Source organism: Mastomys coucha, unplaced genomic scaffold (assembly GCF_008632895.1).
Source record: "Mastomys coucha isolate ucsf_1 unplaced genomic scaffold, UCSF_Mcou_1 pScaffold22, whole genome shotgun sequence".
Taxonomy (NCBI): domain Eukaryota; kingdom Metazoa; phylum Chordata; class Mammalia; order Rodentia; family Muridae; genus Mastomys; species Mastomys coucha.
Window position 1 is genome coordinate 154242060 of NW_022196905.1, and position 10709 is coordinate 154252768.

The following is a 10709-nucleotide window of genomic DNA, read 5'->3' on the forward strand; positions in this document are numbered from 1 at the left end:
CCGCCCCACCAGTAAAATCAACAAACAGAACCGAATCTCTGATGAACAGAATGCTGGCTAATTAAACATCGGAAATTTAAGGGCTTGGCTGTTAAGATTACAGCTTCCAACATTAGGAGTCAGTTTTCTAAAATGTATTTTCTAATTATACATCCTCACCTTGTCAACAGCTCTTAATACCTGAAGACATCGCAGAGGGGATATAAAGTGTGCTTTGAAGCCAGGGCAGACAGCAGGTCTGTTTTTCCCTGTTCTGTAACCATGTAACTTGAATGAATCTCTTCTCATTTTGTTTTGCTGCTCTCTTCTTCTTGCTTTAAGACCGAGCTACCCACCTGGCTGGATTCTTAAAGAAAGGAGGTGTGGTTCTTAGAGAAAGGAACACAGCCAACAATGGGGCAGGGAAGATAAGCGGTTGGCACAGTCTCCAGTCTCCGTGTACTGCCCGATCGTTCGGCTTTTATTTACTAATTTTTAATTTAAGAGTGCTTATTTTCAGAAGTACCCTCACATTCCTGAAAGCATGGAGCGGCTGTTTTCTTAGCACTTCCCCTGTGCGAGCTCAGGACACCCTTTTTTTTCCTCCCCTTGTGACCCAGCAGGGAAAGGACTGGAATCAACTGCTGACAACAAGGGTATGTGGTTCTCTGGAGAAGATTAGCAACCACCCTGGCTTCCTGGCCCCACCCTCCTTCCTTCTCCAAATACTTCAGTAAAGGGTTTTCTTTCAATAAAGGAAGCAGAACTGGCCACGTGACTTTCATTCACCAAAGCCTGAGAGCTTTCTTTAGCACTTCAGCTGCTTCTTCCTTAGGAGGTGGGAGCCACCCTGCACAGCACCATGCCCAGGTGGCACCCACTGGGAGAGAAGAGGCTGGCATGGCTACTGCCCTGGCTCTGGGCATGAAGCACTTGCAAAGGCATAACTTTCTAGGCTAAATCAAGCTCTATGCAAACACCTCACTCACTTGCCAATCTTGAGGAAACTGGACGTGTGGACAGACTTTCGATCAAACAGAACTAAATGTAGGTGTTTCCCACAGTACTTATTTATCTAATCAGATTCTTACACTTTATAAACCCACGGAATGAGAATCCCTCTCTGAAGGAGAACCATAGCAGAGGACCATACCAATCCAGCCCTATTGAGAAAAAATGTGCATAGTCTTATGTGAGTAGTTTTAAAACATAGCTAACCCAAGTAATCTTCAGTTCCCACCAAGACAACAATTCTAAGAGATTAGTCAGACTTTGTTCACAGGCACGCATACCTGGCAGTTACTAGCTTCTTCATCAGCAGTTTAAGAAACCCACCTCCCCACTTCCAAGTCAACTGCAGTTGATATGGGACCCTGCCAGGACTTTGTGTCTATGTAACTTGTGTACTACATACTGCCCAGATTGAGCTCAATTATTCCATGCCCATGTAATGGGTCTGTCCCAGGAGAATGAGTGAGCAGCTCAGGATGGAAGGAGGCACAGGGCACTGCTAAGCCTGGGCAGAGCCTGGTAAGCAGAAAGGACATTCTGCATTTCAGCTTCAAACTCATGCTTCTACAAACCACGCTCTCAGAACACACCACTCTGCAGAGGACATATAATCTGCGCACATCACCAATGCTACCTGCACATGAGCTATACACAAAAAGATGTCCATCCTGGGATTCCCAATGGTCCTTTGTGGCTCATCAGATATCAAGGGCCCAGCTCAGCAAGCTAAGATGGCATGCGCACTTCCCCCAACTCTGAGGCTGCTCTCTGCTCAAATCAATTTGCTAGAAATCTAATTTGGCTTGCATGCCTCCCCTTGAACATGTGGCTTTGGCACAGTAGATGAATTTTAGTTATGTGTTTTCCCTTTAAAATACCCCCTTTTAGAAAGGAGTTTTTAACATGATACCCACAGAATTCAGAATAACAGTAACCAAAATGCCCCCTTGTCTGCTTGTTTGGAGAGCCATTTAGAATTCACATGTGTGAATCTCAAAGACTGGTAGGAATTTTATCCTTGTGGGAAACCTTAAGCAGGAGTAGATGAGCCAGGTGTCTAAACAAACTTACTCCTGCAGGTCAGCATTCTTTCTGATCTGCCAGGGAATCCCTTTTCTGAATGTAGTGATTATAACACAGGCCTCAAGCTTCAAAACATGGACTTCAGACCATGTTCCCCAAGTAGGAGACCACCCACCCAACCTCAATTCTGCATGTTTACTCCAGTTCCCTACCACGGACATGGAAGTTGCTAAGTGTGTGGGTGAGGTGGACAGACAGAATTCCCCAATTCAGTCACACACTATTGTGTTTGTATGGCCTGTGGTGTAGCTATCCTCAACTCCCTAGCACTACAAATTTGTACTGTTTAATAAGACCTTGACAAAGTGACCTTCAGCTGAGAGATTCACCACGGAAGACACATTTTGCCAACTTCCCATGGATTTAACTAGCTGTTGAAGTGCTGTATTACTGGTAATTTCTAGGCACCTCTCTTCCTCTGTTCCAGTTGTAATTCTAAGAAGAATTAGCTTTTCATCTATCACCCTACAATTTGCCAGGATCTGTCCCAAGCTGTAAGCCTGGATCCAATGAGTTAATGGCCCCAGATATACTAGAGCACACAGTCTCAATGTAGGTAGCATTCAACTAGCCTGCTTCCTTTTAGAACCAAAAGTATGCACATCCCTTTGAGACCCAGTCCACTACACCTTGATTCCAGACCACACCACTGGCTCCACTACGGCATACAGTCTGTCTGCCCTGCTGGCAACCTCATGTAGAAACACAGACAGGAACAGAACTGAGCACTCCAGCTCCCTTGACCCCCTGCACACCCCAGCCATTTCTAAGACACAGGAAGCTTCCTTCGTGAGCCACACACCAATACCATCTCTACGCTCATGGATGCTTGGTAAGGGGTGGGGGGACAGTGCTGGCCACCCTCCAGACCCACTGTTCCTGAAAAAGACCGTACATTCATCTTTCACAGCCTCTTTCAATCTCTGATCCTGAGACACGACTGAGTGTTAGTGTCTGGGGTGCTCTGGGAAGTGGGGGCCCATCCTGTCCCTATGCCAACCTCCAACCTTTGCTCCACCCATCCTGGAAGGACCTTCCAGTGGCTCTGGAGTTCTCAAACCTCCCCAGGGATCTGCTACCTGGTGGGCCCATATGGACAGCTCCAGCATTACCCGGAGGCTTATTAACCATGCCATTTTCCCAGGTCCTGGTCGTGCGGCACCAGAAATCCTGGGAGGTTTACTCGTCTAGTATCCACAGACAGGAAAACCTCCAGGAAACTCCCAGTTACGCACAGGTGAAAAGAGCTGCCATCTGGATATCGAAGCCATACTACTACCATTTCCCTTGTGAGGACTGTGTACAGTGCCTCTGATGGACAGGCTTGTCAATCTACATGTGAGCAGCCATGGAGACTCATGCTCACTACACCAAGGGGCTCTTGGGTATGTTTAAATAAGCCTGAGCAGCAATGACCAGCCCAGCCACTCACACAGAACCAGCAGCTGGCGCCTTGAGTACCTTTGACTGTAAAGATCTAAACAACTTTCCGCTCTGTAGAACCTACACAGAGACAGAAGGTTAGGGTAGGACCACAAGAACCCAGGAAAGAGATGGCTGTATCTAAAACAAGGTCAAAGTCTCCCTACCATGGGGGAAGACATCAATTCTACTCAAAAGCCAAGTCGACATTCCTGCCAAGCTACTGGTGAAAGACAGCAGAGACATGGTAGCCAAGAGGGAGAAGGCCCAGCCAGCTCGTTGGCAATTAAGCCAAGGAAGCACTAGTAAGAGTGGCATGCAAAGCCACCCAATACTCCACCCTCCCTCCCATCCTCAAAGTCAAAGGGCCTCACCTTTCACGACTGTGGCTTCCTTCAAGTGATGGGACAGGAAGTCGATGCTTGCATAGGTGCTGGCAGAGGGCAAAGCTCCAGTGCCTGGACCCCCACACACTCCGCTAGTGCCAGAGCCTCCGACGGTGCCGAGGAGCCCCCCAAGGCTACGGGTCCGGCCCCAGTTCTTGTCTCCTGGCTGCGGATGCTGCGGCTGAGACTGTGCCAAGGACCCCTGCTCGCCTCTCACATCGATGGCGATATAGTTGAGGCCGTTCTGGAAACCCACGGAGGTCTCTCTGCGCATGGGAGAACTGGTGCCTCCGGGACAGCCAATCAAAGCTCCAGGCTGATTGGGGTTCCATGGCCTAGCCTGTGGCACTGGGGGAACAGCCACGGAGGGCTGTGCCTGTCCTGGAGATGTAGGTGGCTCATCACTTCCTCCCAGGATGCCGCTGCCTTCACTGCTTTTCCTGAGAGAGACATTTTCTACAGAGGCCGAGTTGTGGCGCTTGGAATTGTGGGCAAAGGATGGGGACACTGGGGTGACAGTGGTGGTAGAGGAGAAGGTCTCTGAACTGTGGCGACGACGCCCCCCCTGTGGGTCTGCACGGATGACCTTAGCACCCCGGTGGGGGTCAGGGGGCTGACTGACTTGAAGGAAGGCCTCCACCCCAGATACCTGATCCATGAGACTTAGCCGCTTCAAGCCCGATGTGGGACTGGTCACTCGGGCACCTTCTGGCTTTGGGGGTGCCGCGATAGGCTGTGGCGGGGTGGCAGCCACACCAAAGGCCATCTCGGTATAGTCACCATTATCCCCAGGCTCAGAGGACATTGAGGAGCCAGCAGTGGGACCCTGGGATATGGCAGCTGATGCTGGAGGCAGGCGGTATAGGTCTCCCGGGGCAGGTGGCAGAGGCTGCTGTAAGGAGGAAGGGGAAGTGGAAGGACGTGGGGGCAGTGGAGGGTATGGGGATGAGGCCTCTGGAGAGAGAAGGCCATCCATGGAGCCCACTGTGTCCCCACTGCGGGTGCTAGGCTTAGGGGACTTGGGAGAACTGAAGTCCAGGTTCATATAGTCAGAGAGCGGAGAGCGCTGCCGGCTGTCGCTGCTGGTGCCCGGGGTACCTGAACCCAGGGATGAAGCAGGACTACTGGCTGAGAGCAGTGAAGAGGATGAGGCCGCGGATGCCAGTAGTGGGGGGGCAGGCGGAGACAGACGGGTACCCGCCTCACCAAAGTCAATGTTGATGTACTCGCCAGGGCTCTTGGGCTCTGTGGGTAGAGGGTACTCTTGCATGCTAGGAAGGGTCTGCAGTCCTTCTAGCGACAGGCGTGTGGGCCGCACTGCCCGACAGCGCTGGCCCAGGAAGCCCTCAGGGCGGCCACCGATGCCGCTTGGCCTCATGGAGGAAGGCACTGCTGAGTGATGAGGCTGGGTATGACTACCACCAGCTGCCCCAAAAGTGCCAGCCCCTGGGGTGGCCTGGGGCTCCAGTCTCTCCTCTTCCAAGATCCGGCCCACAGGGGAGCTCATGAGCACATACTGGTCATTGTCTCCGCTGCAAGAACAGGGAGCCTTGTAAGAGCGGGGCAAAGAACTGTAGCAGTGACCAGGGACCCCTTTGAGGCCCTCACCGCCTCCGCGCAAAGCTGCTGAGAAGTCGGGTGGGGTCCCTGCGGTGCCTGCCTCGCTGGGGGACATGTTGAGGTAGTCCCCATTGGGGAGCAGCTTAGAGTCTGGGTTCTCCACGGACAGCTTGGAGCCACACCACATCCGCATATACCCGCTATCTTCAGGGGAGCTCTCCGCTGGGGAGGTGGCTTTGTAGCCACCTCCATTCACTGGGAAGGTCCTGCCCATCCCTGAAGGGGGTGCTGGCACGGCTGCTCCGGAAGGGGGCAAGGCCGCTGCCAAACGTGGCTGCAGGATCTGCTTGGGAGCAGACACGCTGGTGGGGCTCATGGGCATGTAGTCATCGCTCTTGCAGCTAGTGGAGCCACCACTCCTGAGAGCTGCCCCAGGGGTCATGGGCATGTAGCCATCATCTGCCCCCAGGTTACTGCTGGAACTCTTGTGAGAACCAATCTCAATGTCGCCATAGTCCTCTGGGTAAGGGTTGTAGGCCACTTTGGGAGAGGACGCAGGGAAAGATGGACAGAGGCGACCTGAACTGCCAGAGAAGGTGGCCCTCATGAGAGTGTACTCATCTAGGGAGGCGGAGGAAGGCTGAGGTACCTGCCGCTGCCGGGCAGGCGTGGTTAGGGAATACGTCCTCTTCCTCAGTCCTCTATCCAGGTCCTGGGCCCCATCCCCTGAGACCCTACGGTAAGGGCGGCCACAGTGGCTCAGGGGCCTATCCATGCTCATGTACCCATAGAGTTCGCCCCCACTGCCGTCTCTGGCTGGCGGGGTCTCCGCGATTGACTCAGGTGTGTTGCTCCTGTGGCTACTGAAGGCTCTCAGGTCGCCAGGGCTGGAGCCATACTCGTCAAGGGACATGAAACCCGGGTCGCTGGGGGAGCCCGAGGCAGAGGCACTACCGCTGGACGGACGCTGGCCTTGGGGGTGGTGCAGCGGATGAGGCAGGTGCGGGTGGGAGCCAGGAGGCAGCGGGTAGGAGCCCGAGCCGTGCCCACTGCTGGAGGACAGGCTGCCTGGGCTGGTGGCTGCAGGCGGCGAGTGCGCCACCGGCATGGACATGGAGCGGCTGTGTTGCAGGGCTCCCCCTGCTGGCGCCAGAGTCACTTTGCTCGGGCGGCCTCCGCAGCCAGCGCTCAGGGTGTGCGAGCGGCTAAGGGGCGCGCGCACCGGCCCGGGACTCAGGGGGCTCCCTGCCACCGACATCGGCCTGCCTCCTGCCGTCCCGGCCCCGCCTGCCGCGCCGCCGTCTCCCTCGCTGGCCGTACGAACCCGGCACGAAGTGCACTTGGCTGCTGGCGGGGTGGCCGCCAGGCTGTCAGTGCGCGAGCGGCGCACAAGGCCGGTCTGGCTAGGGGGTAGGTTGACTAGGTGGTGGTGGCGGCGCGCGCCCGGCACGCTGATGGGGTGCGTGGCTGACGACCCGGACGACTGACTCTTGCTGCGAGGCCGGAACTCGAAGAGCTCCTTGAGTGCTTTCATGGCCTCCAGGATGGTCTCGTGGATGTTCTGCGCCACCACCGAGTCATCGGCTTGCATCCACAGCTCGCCGGGACCGGTGACGGCCGAACGGCCCACCTCGATGAAGAAGAAGCTGTCGGAGTGGCCGCAGCGGCGAATGTTCATAAGCTGCAGCGTCACCGACGGCTGTTCGCAGTTGAGCTTCACGAAGCCGATGGTGCGCGCAGACAGGCATAGGCGGTATACACCAGTCAGGTTCTTGCTCTGGCCCAGTCCCTTAGGCTTCAGGTTCACCTGCCACACCTCGCGGTAGACTGCCGTGGCGGGCGTCACGAGCCCGTAGTTGTCATCGCAGCCAGCGGCGCCCGCCGAGCCGCCCAGGACTCCCGGGAGAGAGGCGCTGCAAGAGCCGCCGGAGGTGCCCGAGCCCCCATCGCCAGAGCGGCCTTCGCTGACCAAGTCGGTGAGTGCGCGGTACCAGCCCTCTTGCTCCTGTTCGTTCTCCGCCGCTACGGCGAAGTACTCGTCCTTGGTGTAGAGGGCGATCAGGTACTTGTGCTTGGCGTCCGCGCGCTTGTTGATGTTCAGACAGCAGTCGAGCGCGATCACTCGCTTCGGCGCGCCCGCCTTGCTCCTCCACTTCTTCTCGCTCTCGTAGTACTCCAGCCGCGGAGGCTGCGGCGGCGACCCCCCGGCCGCGGATGCCTCGTCGCCGCCCGTGCCGGGGCCGCGCAGCACGAAAAAGCGCTTGTGGCCGTGCTTCTGCTTGCGCAGGTAGCCGCACTTGCGCACGCTGTGGTTGTTGTTGTTGTTGTTGTTATTGAGGTTCGGGCCGTCCCCGCCCGCCGACGCGGGGGGCCCAGGCAGGGGCGCGCTAGCCATAGCCGCCGCTTCAGGTCTCTCTGCCCGGCTGGGCGAACAGGGGATGGCGAGGGCCGAGGGGCGCGGGCGGGGGCGGCTCCCCGCCACCCGTCGCCCGGCCGCCCGGCCACGCGCGCGCGTCCCCCGGGCCCAGGCGGTGGGCTAGGAGGCGCGCGCGGCTCGGTGGCGCAGGGCCCTCCGCCGCTCCGAAGGATGCTCGGCGCGGGCGATGGCCGCTCCCCGCTTCGACTGTCCGCGGCCGCTTCCTCCCGGGCTCTCGGGCGGCGCCCGGGGACTGGCTGGCTGGGCCGAGAGTCGGGGTCCCCGAGTCGCGGGGCCGAGCTCAGAACGCGCGCGGCCGGCCTGCTGCCACCGTGCTGCACTGCGCGACGCCGGTCTGCGTCCGGACACTCGGGGCCCACACCGCCACTGGGGCCGCTGCTGCCGCTGCTGCCACCAACGACGACCCGGGCTTGTCGCGGTCCCCGCCGCACAGTGAGTAACACATCGCGCACCGAGTGACTGAACTAAGAGCAAAACAACACGTGACTCTGCGTTACGCAGACACACTCGCGCGGACGCCCCGCCCCACCGCCTCCCATTGGCGCCGCGTCCCCCGACGGACAGCGAACTCGGCCAATGAGCGCGAGGCGCGGGGAGGGGACGGGCCGACCCCGGGCTGCGTTTCCCGCCGTCCCCTACCCTCACCCCCTCCGAGGCCGGGCCGGGGCTCGGCGGGGGCCGGGCCGGGCTCATTAATCAGGGGCTCGTTGTGGATGCGGGCGGGGACGATGCCACCCAGGGCGGGAAGCCCGCCGTGAAAAAGGCGGGTGCGGGGTTTGTGCTCCCGCCTCGCGCCCTACTAACTGGCCCCAGGCTTCCGCCGCGGAGCGGGAGCGGGAACGGGGGCGGGAGGTCGGAGCTGGTGCGGGGCGTCGGTCGGACCCCAGCAGCCGGGGTGGGCGCGCGGCGCAGGGCGGTGCCCGCTGTGGGTGGCAGGCGCGCGGCCCGGCTTGTTTACGAGCATCGTTGCCCGCGAGCTCCCGGTCGATGGCAGCTCGGTGCCCTCTCCCGGCGGAGAACCGAGCGAGGGGCGCCCCGGAACCCGCCCCACCCTCCGCAGGCGTCCGCCCCCGCCCCCGGCCGTGGGCTCTTTCCGGGGCGTCATCAGAGCCATTCACTTGTCAGGTTCCCGGGAAGTGGAAGTCGCCTGTTCTGGATGTAATAGGAGAGAGGAGGAGGGCGTGCTGGCGTAGGAAAATGCGGTTTCCATAGTGCCGGGAAAGGGCGGGCCTGGGCGGGAGCGGGGAGCTGAGAGCGGGTGCTGGCGGGCGTCCTCCCCGCGCCCCGCGCCCTCAACGCTCCCGGCCCGCGCCCCAAACCCTGCTCACCCAGCACCCGGGCTATGGGCGGGCGTCGCCGAACCTAGGAGCGCGGCCGCGGGCACAGCGCCAAGCCAAAGATGCCCTTGAACTGCTGCTTTGAATTTCTCTATCTACGTGGCCTTTGTGACTTTCAAAGTCGAGGGCAAATAAGCACCTGCTTGTGATGTCTCTTAACTGACAGCGTGAGGGCCGCTAGGAAGGGCAATGATCCGAGTTCACAGAAGGCGGACTTGGAATCCTGATCTGGATGCGTAAACAAAACAAACCCTTGCCCATCTAGGGAGAAAGTATCTAAATGAAACAATTCATGACCAGAGTTTATCTTACAATTTAACCTTGGTTATTTTGTTTTGAGTCCTGGAAGTTCGCCCCGGAATGCCCTGCATAATTTACAAATCATTATTGCAACTACAATGACATGTTTAAGAAAAATAATTGCACAGTGTGGTTCTGAAGACCATAGGTGCTCTACCCTTTGTATAAACTGTGCCTTAAACACCCTAATGATGAATTTTGTGCCAAGATAACCCGAGCCCAAGCATATTGGACCTGCTCTGTTTTTAGCCTGTATACGGCTATGATTATGATTATTGGTGAGTAGCAAAAGCTTGGGGGAAAACCGTCCATGTAGTAAATATCATCATAAAACTAACCTCAAAAGGGTGTGTTGAATTGGGTCTTCCATTTTAAATTACACTCTTTAAAAATGAAAGATCAGTAAATACCATTGTTAGTGGCTGAACGTGTGCAAATGTGTGTGGCTGCACACCCTTGCACGCACACCCCTGTATGTGCAAGCTGTGGTTGTGTACCAAGCACACTATCTTGTGGTCGCTGGCTTGTATGTCTCTATCACCAAGCATCTATCTCTAAGCAGAAGAAACGTAACAACATGACAGGAATTTTATCTTGGAGCTCGAAGAAAATGTGGCTCGATTTTTATTGATTGTGATAATTTACATCCCGCTTTATGAGACACATAAATGAGCCTGTGTGTTCTGTAACCTGAAATAGCGCAGAACAAGAGGCCACGACGTCAGTACCCTATACTTTTCTTTGAAAAAGCGTCTTTGGTAACCATTTTTGCTGTCTTTTTTTACTCTGACTCTCAATACAAAATTAGATTTTTAGGAATGCATTGAGTGCTGACGTTCTGTGCCCAGTGGCGCCTGGCCAGCACCAGCTTTGTCTTCCTTGGGGCTGCGTTAATGTTCCATACCAGGGGTCAGAAGCTCAGTTTCGGCAGGTGGCCTGCTGTGTGCTGCCTCAATCACCCACCAAGCTAGTGGCCCAGGAGGGGTCAGGGGAGGGGCAGGTACCGCCTTTGTCAGTGGCTTCCTCTCTCTTTACAACAAGGTTGTTGTTCAGCCTTGGAGGCTTCAAGGGCAAAAGCGAGAGGTCCCCACTCTCCTGAGAGAGCCCCCACCCTCGGAGCAACCCGCTTTCTCTCCTTCCTGATGCCAGATAAGCTGCTTATTTACTGGACTCCGGTTGTGTATCTTGGGACTT

At 56.8% G+C, this 10709-nt stretch overlaps 1 protein-coding gene across 1 annotated transcript in view; it reads right to left on the minus strand.

Annotated features, from left to right (window-relative positions):
* Irs2 (insulin receptor substrate 2) overlaps window positions 1–8083 on the minus strand; it is a 23439-nt gene extending 15356 nt beyond the window's left edge. The window contains exon 1 of the mRNA XM_031339024.1: window positions 3870–8083. Within this exon, the coding sequence (XP_031194884.1) occupies window positions 3870–7836 (3967 nt within the window). The 5' untranslated portion in view covers window positions 7837–8083. The remainder of the gene's footprint in view (window positions 1–3869) is intronic.
* Between the last annotated feature and the right edge of the window lie 2626 nt (window positions 8084–10709).